This window comes from Scyliorhinus canicula, chromosome 31, assembly GCF_902713615.1.
Source record: "Scyliorhinus canicula chromosome 31, sScyCan1.1, whole genome shotgun sequence".
NCBI lineage: Eukaryota > Metazoa > Chordata > Chondrichthyes > Carcharhiniformes > Scyliorhinidae > Scyliorhinus > Scyliorhinus canicula.
Genome location: NC_052176.1, coordinates 4,332,467 through 4,359,927, shown reverse-complemented (window position 1 = coordinate 4,359,927; position 27,461 = coordinate 4,332,467). Strand labels below are relative to the sequence as shown.

The 27,461-nt window shown below is 56.2% G+C and overlaps 1 protein-coding gene across 1 annotated transcript; it reads left to right on the top strand.

Annotated features, from left to right (window-relative positions):
- Positions 1-26,616, top strand: LOC119958928 (mucin-17-like). Its single transcript, XM_038787449.1, has 14 exons — positions 1-106; positions 2,876-5,193; positions 7,755-7,880; positions 10,932-11,050; positions 13,317-13,484; positions 14,546-14,717; positions 16,049-16,156; positions 16,972-17,136; positions 17,567-17,693; positions 21,629-21,897; positions 22,875-23,059; positions 23,729-23,803; positions 24,820-24,979; positions 25,370-26,616. Exons 1-14 carry the CDS (start codon positions 22-24, stop codon positions 25,430-25,432), a joined length of 4,140 nt encoding a protein of 1,379 aa, XP_038643377.1. The 5' UTR covers positions 1-21; the 3' UTR covers positions 25,433-26,616.
- The last annotated feature ends 845 nt before the right edge of the window (positions 26,617-27,461 follow it).

The following is a 27,461-nucleotide window of genomic DNA, read 5'->3' as shown; positions in this document are numbered from 1 at the left end:
CCGCTTCCGGTCGCTCAGACGATGGTGACGGGAGTGATGGAGGCGGCGGCGGACGATCCGTGGTCGGAGCCGCAGCGCAATCCGCCGCCATCGGCGCCGTCGGGCGGTGAGCGCGCGGCCTGAGGCCGCCGACGGGCCGGGCGGGGTGGCGGCTCCGATATTGGAGGGGTGGCGGCTGGAGATTGAGGGGGATGGATGGATGGAGGGAGGGATGAAGGAGGAGGAGGGCCGGAGCCCGGATGAGGGAAAATGGAGGCCGGCTGAGGTCGTCAGGGAGAAAGTCGGGATCTTCAATAAAAATCATTCCGAGAGGGGGGGGGGGTGGGGCATATCGAGGGGGCGTCACCTTATCCCTGTCGCCATCCCGGGATTGGGCGTTCCCCCTCTCCCCTGATCCCGCCCGCCTGCCTCAGGTGGGAGCGGGGCGGAGACTCCGCGCGGAATGGCGCCGGGGGCCGGGCGCTTTCTGCCGGGGGGGGGGGAGGGGAGGAGGAGCGGAGACCCGGATCTAAACCCGGAAGTAACAGCTCTGGACACTTGAAGGTGCAATTTAGCACGGCTAATCCATCTAACCTGAACATTTTTGGGCACTAAGGGACAATTTAGCACGGCTAATCCACCTAACCTGCACATCTTTGGACACTAAGGGGCAATTTAGCACGGCTAATCCACCTAACCTGCACATCTTTGGACACTAAGGGGCAATTTAGCACGGCTAATCCACCTAACCTGCACATCTTTGGACACTAAGGGGCAATTTAGCATGGCTAATCCACCTAACCTGCAGATCTTTGGACACTAAGGGACAATTTAGCACGGCTAATCCACCTAACCTGTACATTTTTGGACACTAAGGGACAATTTAGCACGGCCAATCCACCTAACCTGTGACATCTTTGGACACTAAGGGGCAATTTAGCACGGCCAATCCACCCAACCTGAACATCTTCGGAAACTAAGGGATAATTTAGCACGGCTAATCCACCTAACCTCTACATCTTTGCACACTAAGGGACAATTATCATGGCCAATCTGCCTAACCTCTACATCTTTGGACACTAAGGGGCAATTTAGCTCGGCCAATCCACCTAACCTGTACATCTTTGGACACTAGGGGCAATTTAGCATGGCCAATCTACCTAACCTCTACATCTTTGGACACTAAGGGATAATTTAGCACGGCCAATCCACCTCACCTGCACATCTTTGGACACTGAGGGGAAATTTAGCACGGCCAATCCACCCTAACCTGCACATCTTTAGACCTGTGGGAGGAAACCGGAGCGCTCTGAGGAAACCCAGGCACACACGGGGGGGGGGGGGGGGGGGGGGGAGAAAGTGCAGACTCCACACGGACAGTGACCCTGGGACCGTGGAGCTGTGAAGCAACTGTGCTGTGGTCACCATGGATAGCTATTATACAAACGATGGGGGTTTGTGTGTTTACGGTGGGGGGGGGGGGTTCTCGAGTGTCTTTTGAGCGCCCAACATGAAGGGGGGGGGGGGAGGCTCCAAGCACCCCTTGATTTGTTGGGGAACGGGATTATGATCGGGGGTGATCCCATATCCCCCCCCCCGGGAGTGGTTCTGAGCGCCCCATGTTTTGCTGGGAGGAGGGACGGGTTTTTGGTTAAGTGGCTCCCAGCGGAAGAGGGTGGTGGAGTTCGAGTGGCTCCGAGTGCCCCATGCTTTTTTGGGGGAGGGGAGGTTGACTGGGTGCATGTTGTGTGTCCTGCTCAAGGTGGGGGGGAGGGGTGCTCCGCACAAATTTAACTGTTGCCTGGCGGGGGTCTGTTCTCTCCCAAAGGATTGGGCATCCTAACAGTTTCCAATCACTCGGATTCTGAATCCCGTGGGCCAGTCAGTCTGCGTGTGGATTGTGCTGTCTGGGAAGGGTCGAGCCCAGCGCCAAGGGAACGCCACGCTTGCGGGCTGCAGCGCCCTGTTGGAGGGCTGATACCGAGGGCGAGCGGCGCTTTTGGCGGGGCCAGTGTTTCTCGCGCCACTCTTACTGCGATGATGGCCGCACCGCGAAGCACTCCATTGTCTGTAAAGCGCTACGGGGCATCCGGTGGTCCGGGGAAATGCAGGGCTTTCTTTAGCAGCGTTTGAGAGAGGAATGGTGGCTCGTTTAAGGTCTGTCCGCAAAAAGTAACGTTTTGGAGCTGTTGACTTGTGCCTTTCGGAGACTGGAGTGTGTTTTAGTTTCTGGATCCCTCGCTAGCATTCTCAGAAGTGGCTGTTGGATTTATTTATTTCATCGTCTGTTACAGAGCCTGTCGCAAGAGTGTGACAGCTGCAGTGCACCTTGGGCGGTTGTGCTACATTTTAGCGTTCGTGTTATTGTTTTGAGTCTCTGCTGCCTCACGGCGCTGAGGACCCGGGTTCGATCCCGGCCACTGCCGGATGGAGTTTGCACATTCTCCCTGTGTCTGCGTGGGTCTCACCACAGCCCAAAGATGTGCAGGGTAGGCGGATTGGCCATGCTAAATTGCCCCTTAATTGGGAAAAATATTGAATTGGGAGTGCTTTAAATTTTTTTAAAAACTTGCTCTGAGGGCCCGCTTGCCAATTCCCCTCCGATTGCTGAGTTATGTTTGACTCGGCCCTAATCCCCTCGATTCCAAAAGAAAGATCATCCTTGCTTTCAAATTCCTCCGCGGCATCAATCCTCCCTATCTCCAGCCTTCGAGGCAAGCTCTGGCTTTTTCAGCATTCCCGATCGCGCATTTTCCTTCCTGGTCCATCCAGCCTGACCTCGTTGTAGTCGAACCTCGCGGAGCCACGTTCTCTGGCTGTTTCGCACCAGCCTGTTAACTGTGATAGTTCAGAGTACCTGTGCGTTGACCGTTGCTGCCTCTTCTCTCTCTTACAGGCACCAAGCAGAAAGCCCTTCACAAGGACAGCCTGGACAGGAGCAGTCAGCGCGCCGCCCGCAAGGTGTCCGCACGAACCCGTGACCCGCGTGCCGATGAGACTGCAGCGGAGGAGGCCGTTGCTGACTGCCCGAGCCCCTGCGACGGAGACTCCGGAGAGGAATTGGCGGCCGATACACCGGGCTCGAGTGACGGCGACACTGAAGAGGACCCGGCGGCCGATTCCACTGGGGACACCGATGAGGAGTCGACGGCTAGTTCCACGGGCGAGGAGTCCGCAGCTGATTCTAAAGGCCTAAATGACAGTGGAGAGGAGTCCACAGCAGATTCCACTGGACCAAGTGATGGTGACACTGTGGAAGGTTCCACGGCAGACAGCCCAGGCCCCTGTGATGGTGACACTGTGGAGGGTTCTGCGGCAGACAGCCCAGGCCCCTGTGATGGCGACACTGTGGAGGGTTCTGCAGCAGACAGCCCAGGCTCCTGTGATGGCGACACGGTGGAGGGGTCTGCAGCAGACAGCCCTGGCCCCTGTGATGGCGACACCATGGAGGGGTCCGCAGCAGACAGCCCAGGCCCCTGTGATGGCGACACCATGGAGGGGTCCGCAGCAGACAGCCCAGGCCCCTGTGATGGCGACACCATGGAGGGGTCCGCAGCAGACAGCCCAGGCCCCTGTGATGGCGACACCATGGAGGGGTCCGCAGCAGACAGCCCAGGCCCCTGTGATGGCGACACTGTGGAAGGGTCCGTAGCTGACAGTCCTGGCCCCTGTGATGGCGACACCATGGAGGGGTCCGCAGCAGACAGCCCAGGCCCCTGTGATGGCGACACTGTGGAAGGGTCCGTAGCTGACAGTCCTGGCCCCTGTGATGGCGACACCATGGAGGCATCCGCAGCAGACAGCCCAGGCCCCTGTGATGGTGACACCGTAGAGGGGTCTGCAGCAGACAGCCCAGGCCCCTGTGATGGAGACACTGTGGAGGCATCCGCAGCAGACAGTTCCGGCCCCTGTGATAATGACACGTTTTTGAACACCGCAGCAGATTCCACTGGCCCAATTGATGGCATTAGGGAGGAAGCGGCTGCTGACAGTCCAGGCCTCTACGATACGGACACTATAGAGCAGACAGCTGCAAGTAGCCTTGGCCCCTGTGATACGGAAACTGTCGGGGGTACAGCCGATGGGAGCCCTGGCCCCTGTGATACGGACACTGTCGGGGGTATAGCCGATGGGAGCCCTGGCCCCTGTGATACGGACACTGTCGGGGGTACAGCCGATGGGAGCCCTGGCCCCTGTGATACGGACACTGTCGGGGGTATGGCCGATGGGAGCCCTGGCCCCTGTGATACGGACACTGTCGGGGGTATGGCCGATGGGAGCCCTGGCCCCTGTGATACGGACACTGTCGGGGGTATGGCCGATGGGAGCCCTGGCCCCTGTGATACGGACACTGTCGGGGGTATGGCCGATGGGAGCCCTGGCCCCTGTGATACGGACACTGTCGGGGGTATGGCCGATGGGAGCCCTGGCCCCTGTGATACGGACACTGTCGGGGGTATGGCCGATGGGAGCCCTGGCCCCTGTGATACGGACACTGTTGAGGGTACGTCCTCTGGGAGCCCTGGCCCCTGTGATACGGACACTGTGATGGAAATGGTTGCCAGTACCCCTGGCCCCTGTGATACGGACACTGTCGAGACTACGGCCGCTGGGAGCACTGGCCCCTGTGATACAGACACTGGGAGCCCTGGCCCCTGTGATGGAGACACTGTAGCCAGTGGCAGCCCGCATGACCCTAATGCAGTAGGGAAGCAGGCTGCTGAGAGTCCGAGTAGGTCTGGTGGTGAGCGCACTTTTGGGGAATTGCCTGAAAATCCTAACCTGCCTTGTGAACAGAGCGCTGCAACACAGATGGAAATCGATGGGCCGAACGTGGACGGGGACACTGCGGAAGAATCAGCCATCGAGTGCGCTACTGCAGCTGGCGCAGGGCTGGACACTGCAGGCGAGCTGGCGGCCCATTCTTCCTTCAGTACAGTGGTGCAGGGGGCAGCGGTGCAGCTCCCTGAGAGCTCTGACGGGCCGGAGCACACGGTGGACAAAACGCTGGCCGGCTCGGACTACACAACAACAGAGGGCGCCTCTGCAGGCCTGGATGAGTACGGGCAAGGCAGCAGTGAGTACGGGCTGATGGAGTCGGAGGGTAGCATCCCACCCTACCCGGCGGACTTTGAGAAATACTGGAAGATAGTGGAGGACAATCCGTACGATTTCACCGGATGGACGTACATCCTGCAGTACGTGGAGCAAGAGGTGAGGCAACTAATGTGGGCATCGAACGTGCTGGGGCGTCTCATTGTGTCATCTCTGCCCCCTGTCATATCTTCAGGATCATCTTGTGTGGGTCACGTATCCCCTCTAATCTAGTGTGCTGCCACATCTCTGCCTGTTCGTAGCGATGTCTGCGAGTAGCAAATAGATCTTCCCCCCCCCCCCCCCAAAACCCCGCTCTGACTGTATAATGGTGTCCACACAGCTAGGGGGTTCAAACGTGACTGCCTTGGGGGGGGGGGGGGTAGCAGCTGAATATCAGGTGGGGGGGGTAGCAGTTGAATATCAGGTGGTGGGGGGGGTAGCAGCTGAATATCAGGTGGAGGGGTAGCAGTTGAATATCAGGTGGTGGGGGGGGGTAGCAGCTGAATATCAGGTGGGGGGGGGTAGCAGCTGAATATCAGGTGGTGGGGGTGGGGGGGGGGTAGCAGCTGAATATCAGGTGGGGGGGGGTAGCAGCTGAATATCAGCTGGGGGGGTAGCAGCTGAATATCAGGTGGGGGGGGGGTAGCAGCTGAATATCAGGTGGGGGGGGGTTGTAGCAGCTGAATATCAGGTGGGGGGGGTAGCAGTTGAATATCAGGTGGGGGGGGGTGTAGCAGCTGAATATCAGGTGGGGGGGTAGCAGCTGAATATCAGGTGGGGGGGGTTGTAGCAGCTGAATATCAGGTGGGGGGGGTAGCAGCTGAATATCAGGTGGGGGGGTGTAGCAGCTGAATATCAGGTGGGGGGGGGGGGTAGCACCTGAATATCAGGTGGTGGGGGGGGTAGCAGCTGAATATCAGGTGGGGGGGGTAGCAGCTGAATATCAGGTGGGGGGGTGTAGCAGCTGAATATCAGGTGGGGGGGGGTAGCAGCTGAATATCAGGTGGGGGGTGGGTGAGGGGGGCTAGCAGCTGAATATCAGGTGGTGGGGGGGGGTAGCAGCTGAATATCAGGTGGGGGGGGGGTAGCAGCTGAATATCAGGTGGTTGGGGGGGGGTAGCAGCTGAATATCAGGTGGGGGGTGGGGGTAGCGCTGGGGGCTGAATGTTAATTGAGGGAGAACTGTTGACCAAGAGCTCCTGAATTACAGGACCTCGCCGAAGAAGCCCTCCGCTTAAACATCTCATTTGAAATTCAGCGCCCTCCTAACCGGGTAGCACTTACCCACAGTGGTGGCACGGGGCAGATTCAGTCTGGATTGCATGCCCAGCACCCGCAACCTACCGACCAGTTGCAAAGAGTTGGCGGAGAGCGGTTGAGAATTGTTTACTTTTGGGTCGGCGGGCAGAGAGCGATTTGGGGGGGGGCATTGAAGGGTTGTTGAGGGTGGGGATTGGGGCTTCACCCAGCATCGGCAGTGGTTGGCGGCGCCCGGGATGACCGGAAGTGAGAAGGTCAGGCGGTCGGCGGAGGGGTTTGACTCTGGGTACAAGTGACAAATGGCGGCGTTGGCCTGGCCCCGGGGGGGGGGGGGGGGGGGGCATCGGTGGGAGGATGTGGGTTTATTCTCTCGCTTCCCAGCGTGGCTGGGCGACCAGGGAGAGAGGGAGCGAGAGCATCGCAGTGTTTGGTGGAGCACCAGGAAGATGATGAGGGAAGTTCAAGGTTACAGTTACAGCAGGATGTCTTTGGGCGTGGTGGTGGTGGTGGGGGGGGGGGGGGGGATGTTCAGTGTTGAACAGCTGACTGGGTGGTGCTCAGGGAAACGGGACTGGAGAGGAGAGTCTCCCCTCACCGAACCTGATGGATGTGGGCGGGGGTCGGAGGGCGAAGGTAGACCCTCGTACCGGGCATTCGATGGTAGGTGATTGGTTAGGTGCTTAGCCTAGAAGGCAGACTCTCGTCCTGGTCAGTAGGTTGTTGATTCTGGGAATGCAATCCAGGCTGAATATCCCAGCGTCAGTACTGAGGTAGTGTCAGCAGGGCGCTGAATTTAAAATGAGAGGTTTTAACAGAGACCTTCGGTGAGATCCTGTGATTAATAATCTTTATTAGTGTCGTAAGCAGGCTGACATTAACACTGCAATGAAGTTACTGTGAAAATCCCCTAGTGGCCACACTCCGGCACCTGTTCGGGGACACGGAGGGAGAATTCAGACTGTCCAATTCACCTCACAGTACATCTTTCGGGACTTGTGGGAGGAAACCGGAGCGCCCGGAGGAAACCCACGTTTTCACGTGGGGAGAACGTGCAGACTCCACACAGACAGTGACCCAAACCGGGAATCGAACCCGGGTCCCTGGAACTGTTGAGCAACAGTGCTAACCACTGTGTAGTGACGTGCCGCTTCAGGAGTCCTGACCCACAGTCGCCCCTCAACTAACATCACTGGCTGCTCGCTCCGTCGGTGAGCTCTTCCAGCCAGCGCCCATCCTGCCCCTCCATGCCCCGTGGCACAGTCCACAAAGGTTACAGCAGAACTGGCACCTCTGATTTCCCCACCCCTGTCACTTAGCTCGTCCCCAGGGCCTGAGAAACGTGGTTCCGGGAAGGGTTTCTCTCTGGGCATGTTGCAGGCGCTGTGGCTGGTCTGATGTTAACCCAAGTCTCCTTTCAGAATCATGTCTGGGCTGTGCGGAAGGCGTTCGATGCGTTCTTCACCCGCTACCCCTACTGCTATGGCTACTGGAAGAAATACGCTGACATTGAAAAGCGCCTGGGGTTTACCAAAGAGGCTGAGGAGGTGAGGGGAGCGACGCTGGGAGCTTTGGGCATTTCTATTTCTGTTGTTTGAGCTAACAGTTAATATTGCTGCTGTACAATCATGTCTGATCTGGGGTTCGACTACATTTTCTCGCCTGCTCCCAATATCCCATAATCCCCGCAAGAGACCTCAAAATCTGTCACTTCCAGAGCCTTCAACATATTCAACGGTGGGGAACGGAGAGCCCTCTGGGGTGGAGAATTCCAAAGATTCACAAACCCTTTGAGGGAAGAAATTTCTCCTCACAGTCCCCAAAATGGCCGACTCCTTCCCTAAGTGAAGACATTCCACCTCATCTCTGACCCCAAAATGGCCAACTCCTTCCCTAAGTGAAGACATTCCACCTCATCTCTGTCCCCAAAATGGCCGCCTCCTTCCCCGAGTGAAGACATTCCACCTCATCTCAGTCCTCAAAATGGCCGATTGCTTCCCCGACTGAAGACATTCCACCTCATCTCAGTCCTCAAAATGGCCGACTCCTTCCCCGAGTGAAGACATTCCCCCTCATCTCGGTCCCCAAAATGGCCGACTCCTTCCCCGAGTGAAGACATTCCACCTCATCTCGGTCCCCAAAATGACCGACTCCTTCCCCGAGTGAAGACATTCCACCTCATCTCAGCCCTCAAAATGGCCGACTCCGTCCCCGAGTGAAGACATTCCCCCTCATCTCGGTCTCCAAAATGGCCGACTCCTTCCCCGAGTGAAGAAATGGCCAACGTACCATTTGCCTTCCTAATTGCTTGCCGCACCTGAATGCTAACTTTCTGCCTCCCCGAGTCTCTTTGAACATCGACATTTAAAAGTTTCACATCTTTTGAGAAATATGCTGCTTTTCTGTTCCTCCGGCCGAAGTGAATAACTCCACACAGCCCGACGTTAAACTCCTCTCGGCCATCTTGTTGCCAACTCGCCTAACCTGCCGGTGTCCCGTTGCGCCCTCTGTGTCCTCCCCACAGCTTAATTTTCTGGTATCATAAATACATTTATAGATTGTAAATAACTGGGGCCCCAGTACTGGTCCTTGTGATGCTCCAATATACCAACTTGAACAAGCTCTGTTTAGGGCGGCACACTCTGCTTTCTATCCATTAACCAATCTGCTAACCGTGCTAAAATATTACACCACCCTTATCTTGCCTACTAACCTTTTATGTGGCACCTGATCAAATGCCTTTTTGGGGATATTAATCGCAGACAAATGCAGCGCCGAAGAGGCCCTTCGGCCCATCGAGTCTGCACCGATGCATGAAAGGCACCTGACCTGCCTGCCTAATCCCATTTGCCAGCACTTGGCCCGTAGCCTCGAATGTTACGACGCGCCAATTGCTCATCCAGGTACTTTTTAATGGATGTGAGGCAACCCGCCCCTACCCCCCTCCCAGGCAGTGCGTTCCAGACCCTCGCCACTCTCTGGGTAACAAGGTTTTTCCTCAGATCCCTCCTCAACCTCTGGCCCCTCAACTTGAACTTGTGTCCCTCTCGTGACTGACCCTTCAACTCAGGGGAACAGCTGCTCCCTATCCATCCTGTCCACGCCCCTCATAATCTTGTCCACCTCGATCAGGCCGCCCCTCAGTCTTCTCTGCTCCAGCGAAAATAAACCCAAGCCGATCCAACCTCTCTCCATAACTTAAATGTTCCATTCCAGGCAACATCCTGGTGACCAAAGAGAAAATGCTGGAAAATCTCAGCAGGTCTGGCAGCTTCTGTAGGGAGAGAAAAGAGCTAACGTTTCGAGTCCAGATGACCCTTTGACAAAGAGTCATTGACTCGAAACGTTAGCTCTTTTCTCTCCCTACAGATGCTGCCAGACCTGCTGAGATTTTCCAGCATTTTCTCTTTGGTTTCACATTCCAGCATCCGCAGTAATTTGCTAACATCCTGGTGAATCTCCTCTGCACCCCCGTCCAGTACAATCACATCCTTCCTATAACGTGGTGACCAGAACTGCACCCAGTGCTCCAGCTGTGGCCTCACCAAAGTTCTACACAAGTCCAACATTACCGCTTTCCCCTTTATCTGCTCTACTAGTTACATCTTTTTTTTAAATCTCTTCATAAATTTGTCAAACCTGATTTCCCCTTAGTAAGACACGTTCTAATTTTTCTATTTCAAAGTGCATTATTTTTTAAAATAAATTTAGAATACCCAATTTTATTCCCCAATTAAGGGGCAATTCAGCGTGGCCAATCCATCTAACCTGCACATCTTTGGGTTGTGGGGGCGAAACCCACGCAGACACGGGGGAGAATGTGCAAACTCCACACGGACACTGACCCAGAGCCGGGATCGAACCTGGGACCTCGGCGCCGTGAGACTGCAGGGCTAACCCACTGTGCCACCGTGCTGCCCTCAAAGTGGATTATTAAGACTTCCTTAATAATCGATTCCAGGGCAGCGGGGTGGCCGAGTGGTTAGCACGGCTGCCTCACGGCGCCGAGGTCCCAGGTTTGATCCCGGCTCTCACTGTCCGTGTGGAGTTTACACATTCTCCCCCGTGTCTGCGTGGGTTTCGCCCCCACATCCCAAAGATGTGCAAGATAGGTGGATTGAACACGCTAAATTGCCCCTTAATTGGAAAAAATAAATTGGCTACTCTAAATTTATTTTAAAAACCAAAAATAAAATAATCAATTCCAGCCTTTTCCTGAATGCCTGTGGTTCACTCTTTTTCCCCCTCCTGGCTTTTGTCAAAAAAAAATAATGTATACCCCGCCCCTTGCTCTCTGGAAATGAAATGAAAATCGCTTTATTGTCACAAGTCGGCTTCAATGCAGTTACTGTGAAAAGCCCCTAGTTGCCACATTCCGGCGCCTGTTTGGGGAGGCTGGTACGGGAATTGAACCCGCGCTGCTGTCCTGCCTGGGTCTGCTTTAAAAGCTAGCTATTTAGCCCTGTGCTAAACCAGCCTCTGCCAATGCCCGTGGCCTGTTATCAAGACAATGTTCCCAGCCTCCAGTGCGCACACGAGCATCCCATTTCCTCCTGATATTGTCTCCTGGTTTTAGCATACTGTTTCTCTTGCTGCAGGTTTACCAGCGAGGGCTCCAGTCTATCCCGCTCAGTGTCGATCTGTGGGTTCACTACATCACGTACCTGCAGGAGATCCTCGAAGCGTCCAACCTGGAAACTCCCGCCAAACTTCGCAGGTGAGTGAGTAACCCGGAACCTGCGGTGGAGTTGGGTGCGTGGACCAAGGTTGTCGCTCGTTTTCTAGCGTAGGTTTTCTGCTGTTCGGTCTGTCCAAGGCTTTGATTGGGTTTGGGAGGGGGGGGTTCCCGAGTTATGCGACGGGTGGTGTGAAAGGACACACTTGCGGTTCAGAGCCGCCAAATCCCGCCCCAGCAAAGTCACCCGCTCCTGAGGGGCCGAGAGATCGCAAGCTGCCGCGTGCGGCTTGATGACGGGCCAAAGAAGCCACGGTGGGGGGGAGGGGGTTTTGTTCACGAGGTGGGTGGTTAGGATCTGGAATGCACTGCCTGAGTGCGATGGAGGCAATTCGATCGAGGGAATCGAATCATACACTGAAGCGAGGGAAAACCTTCGGGGCTCCGGGTGGGGGGGGGAGAATGGCAGCGAGAACTTTGGACTAGGCGAGTGACTCTTGCAGAGAGCTAGGCCCCGGCACGGAAGGGCTGAATGGCCGCCTGATGCGGTGTTAAAATTCCAACCTGCTCTCAATCTCTGCAGACATGGGGCTGGCGTCCCTTCTCTCCCGGTTATCCTGTTCGATTTTGCTGCCCTTCAAATACCCGGTCTCTGCACCTGGATATTTTTCTAACTCTGCGCCTCCCCTGCGGTTTACGTGTCACGGCGCACGTTTTGCCAGCCGCCTCGTTTGGAAACTTTCACTGGGTCACGGTCTCTCTTCCCCAAAGCCATTCAGTCCATCTTCCTTCTCTTGCCTCCTTCCGTGGGATAATCGGCGGCGTTCCTGAGAAGGTTGCGGGTTCGGCAGCCCCCCGGGATGGCCTGGTGTTCGGGTCCAGTGCCGAGGGGGGTTGCTGCCCGCTTAGCAGCGCCCTCCAAGGCGGGCGTTGGCAGAAGAGCGGGGAGGATCCCCTGGCAACCGATCGCCCGGTCGTGCATCTCGCGGCTGACCTGCGAGATCTCGCCGTGTCTAAAATGCCCGCCATGTCACCCAGCCTTCAAAGTCGTTCGGCAGGTGGGTGAGAAATCCTTTGCTGTGGACCTGAGGGCTGTGTCATTACAGGAGGAAAATGCGACTGACGGTTCCACAGCTCTTTCGGGGCGCGCAGTCAGATCCCACAGCAGCAATGTGCTGACGACACGGGCAGGCACGGACTCAAATCAGATATCGCGCCTGCGAGACGGCATAAGCGATCAGTTCTCCCTCAGCCTCTGGGCGTACCGGCCCCAGATTCTGCACTCGGTGTCCCCGGGGTTGGGATTGGCGGGTTGCGGGGGCGTTCCCTGTTTTTAATACGAGGCTGCGTTTGCTGCCCGCGCTGTCCGTGCTCTGTTTTAACGTTCCTTTGCCACGCAAATTTGCACCATTTAAGTGGATCATTTAAAGCCGCAATCTTTTTTTTTATAAATTTAGATTACCCAATTATTTTTTCCAATTAAGGGGCAATTTAGCGTGGCCAATCCACCTACCCTGCACATTTTTGGGTTGTGGGGGCGAAACCCACGCAGACACGGGGAGAATGTGCAAACTCCACACGGACAGTGACCCAGAGCCGGGATCGAACCTGGGACCTCAGCGCCGTGAGGCGGTTGTGCTAACCACTGTGCCACCGTGCTGCCCCAAAGCCGCAATCTAAACATCGAATGCCTGTTTCCGAGTTGTAGACCCAGGCGTACTCGAGATGCCTCACTTTGTGAATTGCTTAACGATGGTTTGACAATAATCGGATTTAATTACGAGCAGGTCTAGAGTCTGGTGCCCGTATTGTTTGAACGTCGACAGTGGAAGTGTAATAATTTTTTAAAATAACTTTAGAGGACCCAATTCATTTTCCCCAATTAAGGGGCAGTTTAGCACGGCCAATCCACCTAACCCGGCACATCTTTGGGTTGTGGGGGCGAAACCCACGCAGACACGGGGAGAATGTGCAAACTCCACACGGACAGTGACCCAGAGCCGGGACCGAACCCGGGACCTTGGCGCTGTGAGGCAGCAGGGCTAACCCACTGCGCCACCGTGCCGCCCGTGGAAATGTAATTATTTTAACCATTTTCCTGCCAACGTCTGTGGTTCTAAAATATTTTTTTTATAAGACCAGCTACGGCATGCCTTTGGGCGCAGCGGACGTCTGTTGTACGATGCTCCTGATGGGGCGGATCGTTGGCCGCTCCCTCTGGCCTCTGTCGCTCTGTGTCAACTCTTGATCTGTGGCATTGGGTCCCCCCTAATGAGTGGCGCTGGTTCTTTTGTTTTTGTTCCTGTAGCGTGTTTGAAATGGCCTTGGCTGCCGCTGGCACCGATTTCCGGTCTGACCGACTCTGGGACCTGTACGTCAACTGGGAGAAGGAGCAGGGGCAGCTGAAGGCTGTGACTGCCATTTACGAGCGGGTGCTGTTGATCCCCACGCAACTCTACAGTCACCACTTTGAGAAGTGAGTTTGGGGGGGGGGGGGGGGGGGGTTTGAGACCTAATGTAGACATCAGTAGAAACGTGGCCAAAAAAAAACAGGTTAAAAACCGGGGGCGGTGTGAGATACCTCGGAAATTCCTCTCTGACCCCCTATCGACCATCAAAACTCGTCCAGAACACAGCACCGACCCCGGGTGCTATGTCGTACCTGCCTTTCTTGCAAGGTGACCTCCAGCCACCACCAGGTCCAGGTCGCATCTGAGACTCTTGGCTGTATAATGTGGCAGTGGGACTGGCATGGAGGCCCGGACTGGCTAAATAGAGGACATGCCTGCACGATATCGGTGAACCAATTGGGTTGTCGCCACGGGTATCGGTGCTGTTGAAGCCATGGCACGAAGGTATTCCAGGGCGTTGCCAGCTGCTGATGACCATCCGCAGGCCCCCTGCCTGCGGGCGGGTCCAGCTTGGCGGCGGTGCCCTCTGTCGAGACTGGCAGTCCCTGCAGGTGAAGAATGGCTGCTTGGGCAAGATGCCGGGGACCCCCTCTCCGGCCAACTCTCCCTTGTGGGGTGGTACCCGAGTGAGAGTCGGTGACTCCAGGAGCGACCAGCGTGTTTCATCGTGACTAATGCAGTAAAAGCTCCCAAGGCTGTTTGCTCGGAGTGGTGGTCTGTTAGGCTTTGACACGAGGGCAGGTGGAAGCTTTAGTCCAAAGCGGGGGGGGGGTTCAAGGAACATCCTTAAAGGAAAGAGCTTTAGGGAAGGAATTCCAGAGCGTCGCACCCAGGCAGCAGCACCAGCGGTGAACCGTGCGAGTGGCCGGGAATGCATCTCGGGAATGCCCTGGGATAGCCGAGATGGGGAAGGGCGAGGCCACGGAGGGATTTGAACACGGGGGTGCGAATTTTAGAATCGGGCCGTCGCCCGCCCAGGAGATAATGTGGGTCAGCGAGCTGGGGGCGGGTGAAGAAAGGGGTAAGCGGGGATGTGGGGGGGGCGCAACTTGCCCGAAAAGGGGCGCGGTGGCAGCTTTGCCTAAACGGGAGCCGCGCTCTAACTCCAGGTCTCCCTGTCGCCCAGGTTTAAGGAGCACGTGCAGAGCTACTCGCCAAAGGACATACTGTCCACCGACGAATTCCTCCGGCTCAGGTCAGAGGTCGTGAGCAGCCTGGCGACGGCCGAGGCGGAATTCGACGAGGGTCCGCCCGGCGACGACCCTCCCCCCGGAGTGGGGACCACCGACCAGGAGAAGGTGACCCATTACGACTTTACCTCCGCCTGGGAGTCAGTCGCCCCCCCAGCTTGTCCGGCAGGAGCCTCATTTGTAACCTGCCCATCAGTGCAGAGGCTGATCCCAGAAGCTGCCATCCTGGGGCTGATGCGTTCGTCCTTGCGGGGGCGGGGGGGGGGGGGCAGAATTGGCTAATTGTGATTGCTGACCTGTTATCTGCTGTGTGGGGTGGGAAGGGGGGGAAAGATTTTGAACATGTGAATGCCTAGCAGGTGAATGCGGTCAAAAGAGCCTGTCTTGGAAATCACTCAAACGGTGATTCGGCTCTCGAGGATTGAGGCACAGTGGGACCTTCCCTCTTCAAGACAAATGTGCAAAATGGTCACCAATCGCCCTGTACTATCTCTGGCCTAGCATCAGCCACAACCAGTTTGTGCCGGTCCTGAGCACAGGGATCAGGCCCTTCGGCCCTCCAAGCCTGCGCCGATCCTGATGCCCGTCTGAACTAAAACCCGTCTACACTTCCAGGGTCCGTATCCCTCTAGTCCCACCCTATTTGCCTCTTAAACGTCGCTATAGCACCTGCTTCCACTACCTCTGAGCAGCGGGTTCAGGCACCCCCCTACCCACTGTGTAAAAATACTTCCCTCGCGCATGGGGCTGGTTTAGCTCACTGAGCTAAATCGCTGGCTTTTAAAGCAGACCAAGGCAGGCCAGCAGCACGGTTCGATTCCCGTACCATCCTCCCCGGACAGGCGCCGGAATGTGGCGACTAGGGGCTTTTCACAGTAACTTCATTGAAGCCTACTCGTGACAATAAGCGATTTTCATTTTCATCTCCTGTAAACTTTCCCCCTCGCACCATAACCTTATGTCCCCTAGTAATTGACTTTTCCACCCTGGGAAGAAAACTTCTGACTATCCACTCGGTCCACGCCCCTCACAATCTTGTAAACCTCTGTCAGGCCGCCCCCTTAACCTGCGTCGTTCCAGTGATAACAATCCCGAGTTTATCCAGTCTCTCGTAGCTGACCAACCGGGGCTGTGCTGTGGACATTAAGTTCACTCACCGAGTGTTTCATTCCATCCACTCCTCCGCTTCCTCATGAAGATGTTGGCCATACCGGGGGAGGGCGGGGGCATTCTGTGCCATGAGCTCGTGTAGCTGTTACATTGCACAGACCCACAGTGCAGCCAGCGTGATTCAGGAGGTCAGGTTTTTAATATGTATTATTTATATTTGTGCGGGAGCCGTTTTGCGCCTTCAAGTGCCAGTTCTCCGCGCTGATATTTCTTTCTCCACCATGCATCCCCCCCACCACCACTCCCGCCCCCCACCACTCCCGCCCCAGGCCGACACGGAGTTGGAGAAGATCCGAGCGCACTTGATGACCACTCGACATGAGCTGTACCTGCTGAACGAGGAGGAAGTCAGCAAGAGGTGGAATTTCGAGGAGGCGGTAAGGTTGAATCGGTGCATCCCCGCCCTTCCCACTGTCCGGCGCATAATCTGCTTTAGCAGCGCCGCTGTGTCGAAAGCAGGGCTGTGGTGCGGTGAGCTCGCAAGGTGGGCAAAGATGGGGGAAGAGTGGCCTGAGCTGAGTTGTGCGTCTCACTGTAAAGAATGAATAAGCAACCGCTCCACCATTCGGCTTGTACTACAGGCCAATCCTCCGGTGCCAGTGCTGAGGATGTGCTGCACTGTCTGGAGGTGCAGCCGTTGAGATATCAGAGGCCCTGTCTGCCGTTCAAGTGGCTCAGTTGGGGGGGGGGGGGGGGGGGAGTGGCTTTGGAAAGGAGCAGAGGGATGCGGGAGGACATAAGCAAGGAATTGCTGAGTTCAGGGCCCAGACAGCTGGACGGTGGGAACAGTGGTCAACGCAGCTGCCTCGCCGTGCCGGAGATCGATTCCAGCCTTGGGCCGCATTCTCCCTGGGTCTCCTCCCCACAGTCCAAAGATGTGCAGGTGAGGTGGATTGGCCGTGCCAAAATTTCCTCTCGGTGCCCCAAACAAAAAATGGTGTGGTTTAGATTAAGGGGTTAGTGGGATAGGGTCGGTGGAGCGAGCTTGGGTGGAGTACTGAAGAGGGTCGGTGCAGACTCGCTGGGCCGAATGGCTGCTCCCTGCACTGTAGGGATTCTAAGACATTCGACGGCGAAGCAGTTCAAATCGGTGAGGGAGGGGGGGGGACGAGTCCCCAAGATATCTCGGTTAACGGCGGGGTTTTGTCACCTATGGCCACTCCTGTCGCCCTCTTTCTTCCCCCACCCCCAGATCAAGCGGCCGTACTTCCACGTCAAGCCCCTGGAGCGAGTGCAGCTGAAAAACTGGAAGGACTACCTGGATTTCGAGATTGCCGGCGGCACCAACGAGCGGGTTCTGGTATTGTTCGAGCGCTGTATGATCGCCTGTGCTCTGTACGAGGACTTCTGGATTAAGGTGAACCCCCCCTTCTCAGAAGCCTAGCGCTCGGGATGCAGATCCCAGCGTTCCTGCCGATCGGACCCGATCGGCGGCTTCTCTCTCTTTTTCCCCCCTTTTTTAATTTTTGTGTTTGTTGATTTTTTTTGTTTTATTTGCAAGCGTTCCAACAACAAAAAAGAATTTCACGTTTTTACTTTTGATGATCTGACTTCTAACATAATCTTTTAATTCCATTGCTGTTTTATCTGCACGTGTTGCTTCAAACTAAAGAAGTTAAGGGATTGCTGAAGAAATGTGTAAGCGTGTTATCACTGTGAGTGCCCCCTCCAGTTCTCAATAAGCAGTATACCATGATGTCTTTTTATTTTTTAACACGGCGCCGTGTGCGTCGGGCCCACTTGATCCCGCTTTCCTTCATCCCTCTCTGGCCTCCTTCTGCCCGCAGTACGCCAAGTACCTGGAGAACCACAGCGTGGAGGGGGTCCGCAACGTGTTCCAGAGGGCCTGCATGGTCCACCTGCCCAAGAAGCCCACCCTGCACCTGCTGTGGGCGGCCTTCGAGGAGCAGCAAGGTAAGAGGGCGCCCCTCCCGCCCATCGATCGATCGCGCGCACCTCCCTCGTTTAAAAAGCATCTGAATCCTGGTAGCTTAGATTGTGGGGATGGGGGGGATGTCTGGTTTTGAAGACTTCACACAGGGGTAGTCTTCACGCTGTGCGTTACCCCCCCCCCCCACCCCGTGTGGGTCAACCCCAGCGTTTGACCGGAATGAGCGACGCTTCGGAGTGGATTGGCGAGTTTTAGATTCCCTCGGCGCAGTAACGTACTCAGTGAGGGCTGGACTGTACGGTGCAGAACCAGGGCAGATTGGGAAATTGGTGAGCCAGCACAGTGGTCTGCACCGCTGCCTCCCGGTGCCAGGGTCCCAGGTTCGATTCCCGGGCTTGGGTCACTGTCTGTGCGGAGTTTGCACGTCCCCCCACCGTCCCCCCGTGCCTGCGTGGGTTTCTTCCGGGTGCTCCGGTTTCCTCCCACAAGTCCCAAAAGACGTGCTGTGAGGTGAATCGGACATTCTGAATTCTCCCTCCGTGTACCCGAACAGGCACCGGAATGTGGCGACTAGGGGCTTTGCACAGTAACTTCACTGCAGTGTTAATGTGAGCCTACTTCTGACAATAAAGGTTATTTTTTAAAGCTGCAGACTGTCGTTTGAAACCCCCGCTGATCCCCCCCCCCCCCCCAACCTCCATGCTTATTTGACTTTTTTAAAAATAAATTTAGAGTACCCAATTATTTTTTCCAATTAAGGGGCAATTTAGCGTGGCCAATCCACCTACCCTGCACATCTTTGGGTTGTGGGGGTGAAACCCACGCAGACACGGGGAGAATGTGCAAACTCCACACGGACAGTGACCCAGGGCCGGGATTCGAACCCAGGTCCTCAGCGCCATAGGCAGCAATGCTAACCACTGCGCCACCGTGCTGCCCCGCTTATTTGACTGTTAAAATAAACCACTGCGATGACATTGATAACCAATTAGTGTGCCTTGTCCTCAAATACAATTAGTTTTTAATGAGTGGCAGAATCTCAAGAATAGGACGACTCGGCTTATTTTCTATTTATGGGTTGTGGGCATTGCTGACTGGGCCAGCATTTATCGCCATCCCTAACTGCCCCCTTGAGAAGGTGGCGGGTGAGCCGCCATCTTGAACCCGCCGCAGTCCCCGTGTGGTGTAGGTACACCCACCGTGCTGTTAGGGAGGGAGTTCGCAGGATTTTGACCCCAGCCACAGTGAAGGAACGGCCGATATATTTCCGAGTCGGGATGGGCGAACTGCTCGGGGGCGGGGGAACTTGCAGGCGGGGGTGTTCCCCGTGCGTCTGCTGCTGCCCTCGTCCTTCTAGACGGTAGAGGTGGCGGGTTTGGAAGGTGCTGTCGAAGGAGTCTTGATGAGTTCCTTGACGATGGAAGTGATGACCCAGCGCCGAGAGTCCCAGAGTTGTGCTGGGTACTGAGTATTAACCCCATATCTGCCTTTGGGGTGGGTGACTGACTTCCCCCCCCCCCCCCCCCCCCCCCCAGCAGTGTGGCTGACCTCTATCTGCTCCAACCTGGCAGGACAGCTGGACACTTCGAGCTACGGTCCAGAATCATGGTAATCAGATGGACCGCAGCGGAAGACCCACCTGCCACGTCCTGAGGAATGGTCTTGCCAGTGACTGCAGAGGGTGAGGGGGTAGATTGTCCTGTTCGCTGTGTTGGAGGGGGGGGGGGGGGGAAGAGCAGCAGCAGGTTAGAGAGACACCCTTTGCAGACGTGTAGAAATGCCAAAACTCCCATTAAAGACACACATCGCCAACAATACAGGGGCGGGTAAGAGGCGACCGTGTTTGCCTTCCCATTCCTGGGCTGGCAGAGGGCACGGGTCACCCACGGCCGCCACACCCGGTTACTCCGCATTGGCCAGTGTGGATGTCAAAATGAACACTTCCCTTCCACCGCCCCCAGTACCCGCAGAGTAGGTGAGAGCCGAGGAGCCCTATCCCGGCACGTCTGCCGTGAAACCTAACACTCGGCTGGTCAGAATAACTTGATTGGAAACATCTAGTGGTGATTGCCCATCAAATGGGCGCCATGTTCCATGTTGTCCTATCAGCCACTGTCCGCCTGCTAGACTATGGGTTGTAATTGATCTAACAGAGACCTAAAGCAGCTGGAGAAGGCCATTCAGCCCCTCGAGCCTGCTTAACCAGTTATTGAGATCATGGTTGATCTCCTACTGCTCCACTTCCTCGCTGTGTCCAGATATCGGTCTTGGACAAACTCCGCTGACTAGCAGCAACTCCTCTGGGGTGGAGAATTCCAAAGATATACCACCGTTTGGGTAAAGAAATTCCCCACCCCGCCTCGTGTACTGGTGTCAGGACAGCCAGGGGAAAAACAACCTCTCCGGATCCGCTCTGCCGATCCCTTCCAAGAATTCCATCAGATCCCCCCCCCCCCCCCCCCCCCCCGTTCTTCTAAACACCCAGGGAATGTCTGGGCCCGTTCTGCTCGATCACTTGGGCCCTCCCACTTTTTGAACCGGCCCCAACACGTTAGGGGGCGACCAGGCTACGTCGGTAATAGTTACAGAGGCTGTGGTGTTGACCGTGCACAGGAAGTGAGTTCAGCGACCTTTAAATAAAGATTAGCAAGGACATTGTGTCCCTTTTCATAATAATTACCGTTTTGCAAGCCTGCTGCAGCACACGTCCGTCCCGGCAATTCCGCCTTGGGCTTCCTGCACGGTTCAGGGTCAGGCTGCGCTGGCACAATGCCCATGCCAACGCAGACCACCGACCACGACCGTTTTCAGACCAACCAAATTCCTGGAGGCCGTTGCATGGGGTTTTTTCTGGTCACGCTTGTTCCCAGACGATTTGTATTACAGAGAATTTGTGAGCCAGGCTGGTACGATCCCAGACCAGTTGCCAGGATGTCAGACAGAAACCCCATTATTTTATTTAATGTGCAAGGCTGCGGAAAGGCTACCTCACTCTAGGATGACTCCACGCACAAATATGATAATGGTATATCAAAACAAACTTTTTATTACTAACGCAGTGTCACAAACTTTAACATCATGCAAGAAAATAGCTTCTTTCAATTACCCAGTAAACAATAAAATGAAACCTTTTTAACGCCTAACTGCTATCTCGCGAATCTCCACTCAAGCAAAACCCATCTCTGGTCAGAATCCATTTTTGAACACAGTTAGCAAACGCAGGGTTGCCTGCTGGTGCACTTGAATAGAGTTCCTTTTCAAAGACTGGAGAGAGTGATAGAGAAAACCGGTCAGGAAACAGCCTGCAGATTCTTGCCCGTGTCAGACTCCTGTTTAACCTGCCAATCTTTTCACAAAGAGCTGTTCTGTTCCCAGGCAAAGTCTAAACTGTTCTGAGAGAAGCTCCTGGTCTGTTCACACCCTAGTCTTTAACTGAGCTCCGCACCTGACTGCTTCAGCCCCTAGCCCATTAACTACAGCATCTTGATCTACTCCCCAGGGAACCTTCTCCATACAAACAAAATTGCATGAGCCCTTACTTTTACGGTGCTTTAATTATCCCTTTTGGAACCACAAAGTCTGGCTATCTTTCAAATCCGGATTTTATAAAAACATGACTGCTGTAGGCTTGAGGGGCCGAATGTCCTCCTTCTGCACTGTAAATTATATGACTTTGAATGCTGGCGACCGTCTCTCCCCCCCCCCCCCCCCCCCCCCCCCACACACACACCTGCTTCACAAGCTTGGCTTGCTCAGAGCTCCGCGACACAGCTCACCGTGCCCCCCCCCCTTTCCGGGTCCGTGGGGCTGGCAAATTGCTCTTCGTACAACTGCCCGCGGAAGAAATCTCCGCAGTTTTAGATTCCCCCCCCCCCCCCCCCCCCCCCCACCCCAAATGTTTGCCGTTCAAAACCTCCCCACCTTAATGTGTGAATTTGCTCTTGTGTTCCTCACCTAGGTGACCTCGAGGAAGCCCGGCGTATCCTGAAGTCCTTCCAGATGGTGGTGCCCGGCCTGGCCATGGTGCTGTTGCGGCGAGTGAGCCTGGAGCGGCGGTGCGGGCACCTGGAGCAGGCGGAGGAGCTCCTGCGCGAGGCCATCGAGCAGCACAGGGACACGGCCCTGGCCTCCTTCTTCGCCATCAAGCTGGCGAGGCAGCTCCTGAAGGTGCAGAAGAGCCTGGCGAAGGCCAGGAAGGTGCTGCTGGAGGCCGTCGAGAGAGACAAGGTGAGGGCTGGTGGGGGGGCCCGGGGGGGAAAGGGGGGGGGGGGGGGGTACTTCTTTACGGCAAATCAACGCGACTATATCAAAAATTGCAGCTCCTCAAAGGGACGCGGCGTCAAAGTAAACAGAACCTCAAAGGCAACTTAAAACGTTAATCCAAACCACGATCAGGGTCGATAACCCACCTCGAGTCGCCCGCATGGCCCCATCAGGCGCGGAAGACCTCGGCGGGAGAGGGGTGGGCGCGTAAGCGTTCCTGTGTGCGCTGGGGTTCTGCAAGGTCAGGCGCAGTAATCCTAAGGCGATGACGCCCTCCTCTACCCCATGGGGTGGATGTCAAAAAGAGTCTCTCCCTTCTCCCCCCCCCCCAGGCCACTGTTACAAAGATCTGCCTTGGTCTTGACCCCAATCCTTGTCTCTCGACCGACGTGATTAAACCAGGCGAGCAGTGTCACGTTGCGGAACCTTGCTGTGCACAAAATGGCCGCCCCGTCTCCCGCCTGCTCTTGAGGAATACCCGCGGGGCTCAAGTCTCAGCTGAAGTGTGATCGAATAGAGTTCCTCGCAAATGTGAGGGACTTTGACAAACGAAAGGTTGGGGGGGGGGGGGGGGGGGGGGGATGACTTGCACTGGTCAGTGAATTAGTAAGTAGGGGCAGCGATTTAAGATCACCAACTACAGAAAATTAACGGTTGAAAGAAATCGGTTACCCAGTGGGCGGCCAGGAACGTGGATTCCTAATTCACCAATTCGGTTTCCAATCCTGGGTAGTTTCCCGAGCAGACACCAGGTGGGTGGTCAGACGATGGCTCTCCTGACCGAACAGCCCATGCGAGTGGTGCGAGCCACCCCGGAGGCCCATGCGTGCGGGAGACTGGGAGAGCGCGCCAAGTTACTGGGGGACGGGAGAGCCGTGCGCGATGGGGTTCGGTGCCCTCCCACCTCCCCGCTAACGTGCCGTGACCTTTGGCCCCGCTAGGAGAACACCAAGCTGTACCTGAACCTGCTGGAACTGGAGTTCAGCGGGGACATCCGAGTCAACGAGGGCAACATCTTGGGCTGCTTTGAGCAGGTGCTCACCAGCTCCCTCCCCCTCGAGACCAAAATCGTCTTCTCCCAGCGGCGAGTGGAGTTCCTGGAGGATTTTGGCTACAACGTACAGACGTGAGTGTCAATCTCCATGTCTGCAGCAGGATGGGGGGGGGGGGGGGTGCGTGTGCGTACATGGGGAGGGGGGGGGGGGGAGAAACATTGAAGTCTGGGGCAAGAGCAAAACCAGGAACCATTAAATGCGAGAGTCTAGGAATCCAGTAGGGGAATCGGGGGAAACGTCTTTGGCAAAGGGAGCGGGGAGAATGTGGAACGCTCGCTCGGGGTGAATAGTTACAGATACGCTCGCCCTCGCTGTCGTTCACTGCCTGTGACACCTGTGTGTGACAGGCCAATCGATATTCCAGCCGGATCCTTCAGTGGGACACCCACAGCCGTTCAGCATGTGGGGGGGGTGGGGAAACAGTGATTCCTCAGCTGCCCGTCGCTGGCTGCAACAATGCCACCGTTAACTACCAGCCTGGCCAAATCCGGCGCAGTTGGGTGTTGACCCAGGACTTTCCCAGGTCTGCATGCACGCGGGCCCCTCTCTCGTCTTCAGTCAGGGTTTGAGAGAGATGCACTCGGGGCAATGTCAAAGTGCCTAAACGCTTCAGAGCAGGCTTTGAGCTTCTGTTTATTTGAAGCTTCGGGTCTCGCTGCTGCCCGAGGTTATGTATCTGTTCTGGTCTCTCGATGCCTGACATACGTCTCGTGTTTCTCTCCCCTTGTCCCCCGCTGCAGTTTGCTACACGCCTACGACGAACATCAAAGGCTCCTCAAACAGAACTCCAGTAAGAAGCGGGCAGCTGAGAATGGGTGAGTGCCAAGTTCCTGAATGGCGTGTTCACTGTATCTGCACGGGCACCACGAGGAATGTGTCATGTCCGTAGAATCTCTCCAGTGTAGATGGAGGCCGTTCGGCCCATCGAGTCTGCACCGGTCCTCGGAGGGAGCACTCTGCCTGGGCCCACATCTCTGCAATCCTGTTGCCTAATTGACACATCTTTGGACACTAAGGGGCAATTTATCATGGCCAATCCACCCAACCTGCACAGCCTTGGACTGTGGGAGGAAACCGGAGCACCCGGAGGAAACCCACGCAGACACGGGGAGAACGTGCAGACTCCGCACAGACAGTGACCCGAGGCCTGTAGAGAACCTGGTTCCCTGGTGCTGTGAGATAGCAGTGCTAACCACTGTGACCGCCGTATTGGTATCAATTTTATAACGTAACACTTGTAAAAAGCCTTTCTCTGGATATCCTGTGTAGGTATCAGAGCAGCCGGCCAGCTGTGCCTTGTCAGCCTCTACGACTGATGGCTGATCCAAGTAATTTGGTTTTAATATACGTTGGGGTGAATGTTGGAAACTTGCAGCACACCGAAGGCTGTTGAGCCCATTCTGCCTCCGACCTGGTTTTGCAATGTCAAACTTCCCTGTGCTTTTCCCAATAATGTCGTAGGATCTCTAATGTCCACATGGGAGCCGGGTTCGATTCCCAGCTTGGGGGTCACTGTCCATGCGGAGTCTGCATGTTCTTCACCCCCCCCCCCCCCCCCCCCCGTGTCTGCGTGGGTTTCCTCCGGCTGCTCCGGTTTCGTCCCACAAAGTCCCGAAAGACGCTCCCTCATCGCTCCCCCCAGCGGGCCGACGTAACACCCCCTGAACGTCAGCCCTCCGCCAGCGCAATGCGCTCTCTCGGCGCCGCATATGGCCAAAATCCCCTCGCCCACAATGCATTGCCGCCGCCATTATCGGCCGGAGTCCCCGCCTTCCTCTCCAAAGAGACACGGAGAGGCTGTTTATTGACTGTTCCCGCTTGGGCTTCGCAGCACCGAAGAGCCGGAAGGAGAAGGAAAGCAGGATTGGATGACCCGTTCCACCGTCCAGCATCGTGAGCGCGTGCCGGCCACCACTACCAACTCCACCGCCTTAATGAGCGGCGACGTAACCAGCAGCCAGGCTGCCTACAACTACAGTGCGTGGTATCAGGTAGGCCTAACTGCACGTCTCCTTCCCCGCCCCTCAGGCCATCCATGGGAAGTAAGGCCTCAATACCCCTTTGATAATTTCACACCAAGTCCTCCGTGATCGCCCTGAAGCCTCGAGTGTGCGCGTGGTCCGCGAATTCCCCCCAGCTACTCGGTCGCATCTTCGAAAGCACCAGGGGACCAGTCAACCGCTGGCAGCACAGACACGGGGCGTGGGAAAAATTCCCCGCTGTGGCCCCGAGGTTCCTGCTCCGGGCGTCTCTGGACTGGGCCTCGAGCAAGGGCACCTTCAGGCACGGATTAAGGGGGTGGGTAGGGTTGGGAGTTCCGAGCCTTGGGGCACCGCCCCTCACTGATTACTGTTTTTGTTCTTCCCTCCATCTCTCCGCAGCCGTACGGATCGTATGGTTATCAGAACCCGTGGAACTACAGTCAATATTACCCACAGAGCTGAGAGGAGCTGGGCCCACAGAATGTGAACTGTGTACATAATCAAACCAAGGGACCGATTTCTGTTTTTCCCCCCCCCCCTCCCTGTCTTTTCTAAAACTCCTGGTTTCCCCCCCCCCCCTCCCTCGGTCATCGAACATCGTCCCCACTCCTCGAGCAGGACGACACAGCCAGGACAGTCAATCTGCCAGGGGCTTTGCGTCTATTTGCAGATGTGACGCTGTCGTGGAAAGATGCCAGACTCTGGGAGAAGCGGCGATCTCCGCGTACGGTTCGCAGTCCCTGTTTGCAATTGAAGTTTCCTTTTCTCTCCTGTTATTTATTTTGGAAGGGGGAGAGGGAGAGGAAGTGAGAGCAAGGGGTGGGGGGGGGGGGGTCAGTCTGTGGGCGACGTCAGGCGGGTTCTGTTGGCGCGGCCTCCTGGGTGATCCCTGGCATGTTGTTACCCCCACGCCAGCCTGTTCTCGAACGAGATGGGAGTGGAGAGCGGCAGACTTCCGTCCTACCGCCCCCCCTCCCACCCCCAGATGGGAGTATGTAATCGGTGACCCCTGTTCAAGGTGGCCATTTGGAACATTCCCCGTTTCCCTCCACGATATGGAGCAGGCCGATGTGACAGGTGAACACGGTACCAGAGCTGCTGCAGACGTCTCCACAAACACAGGGTCCGTTTCATATCCAGCCAAGGCCCCCACCACCACCACACACAAGCACTTGACGAATCACGTGACAGCAGCCTGCGGGCAGGCGAATTACATTTTCCCCTGGGCGTGCATGGGAGAGAGTTCTCGGAAGTGAGGCTTCGCCCTCGAGCGCAGATACAGCAGCCTTCAGCGGGGGCTGGGGCCCTTGCTTCCCGGCCTGGAACCCCGGGTGACCCTACCGGGGGGGGGGGGGGGGCAGGCGTCGCGCGCATCGACCTCCCGAGATGGGTTTAGGGTCCACTGTGTGGACGAGCCGCACTTGTACGGCCGCCTGGCTCGTTTTCCCGGGGGCGCTGCTTTATCGTGTCCGATCCGCTGAGCGCGTTTGCCGCTCAACATCCTCTTCGTACCTTCGCAAAGCACAAATTATTCACCGGCTGGGGTCTGCTCCGTCCTGACTCTTCATCTGGCAAGCAGACCTGCTGCCCGGGCACATTTTCCTTGCCAACATGTATTCCCCCCCCCCCCCCCCCCCCCCCCCCCCCCCCCCCCCCCCCCCCCCAATCTCTTCGCAGGCCCCCTCCCCTCTCCATTTTCCCCCTTCCCCATTCCAGCCTCGTCGCCAGATTTAAATAGCAAAGCTACAGCTGCCAGGAGAAGGATGGGGGACAGGCCAGCTCTGCGGGCTGATCACTGAAGGCCCAATGCTCTCCTGAAAGGGGCGTTTCTCTCTCTTTCCCCCCCCCCCCCCCCGCCACAGGGGTGCCCCCTCCTCTCTCCCCCCCCCCCCCCCCCCGACCCAACACTAACCCGCTCTTCAATCTCTATGTGCTGCTACGTTGGTATTAATGTTCTCTGCATTTGTTTAGTGCTGTGACAGCACCGATGGAAGTCTGCAAGTTGGCACGGGGAAGGGGGGGGGGGGACATCTCGACCCTGCCTCAAGGCCACAGTAGCTGACAGCAGGTCCCAAATGTGAATCGTTTTTTATTTTTAAATTTTTCTGTACAAATCCTTGTTGAGGAAAAAAAAAACAGACGCCGTTTTTTTTTTTTTTGCGAGTACTTTTTTAAAAAAAAACAAAATCGAATGTGACGTTTCTCCTTTTTTTTGTGTGTGTGAGAATGGATGGTGCATATAAATGGACGATAAAGAGACCGGGGGGGGGGGGGTGCCTGTTTCTCTGCCTGCTGTCGGAAAAAACGCACCGCGCAGGGTTTGGGGGAGAGGAATGCTGGGAAGGATGGAACTGGCGTGCCGAGGGCTGACCGTACCGAATGGAAGCTTCGAGTGAGCGGGGCCGGTCTTGCCTGCCTGCCGCTGTGTCAGCCTGGCTCCGAATTGGACCAAAACACTCCTGCACACCGCCCATCACATCTTCCTGAGGTC

What these genes read in the sequence shown, in the direction of transcription:
- LOC119958928 (XM_038787449.1), top strand. Translation starts at nt 22, where the DNA reads ATGGTGACGGGAGTGATGGAGGCGGCGGCGGACGATCCGTGGTCGGAG. An exon ending in ACTCCCGCCAAACTTCGCAG is followed by an intron (nt 11,051 to 13,316) that starts GTGAGTGAGTAA and finishes TTGTTCCTGTAG; the next exon opens with CGTGTTTGAAATGGCCTTGG. An exon ending in TACAGTCACCACTTTGAGAA is followed by an intron (nt 13,485 to 14,545) that starts GTGAGTTTGGGG and finishes CCTGTCGCCCAG; the next exon opens with GTTTAAGGAGCACGTGCAGA.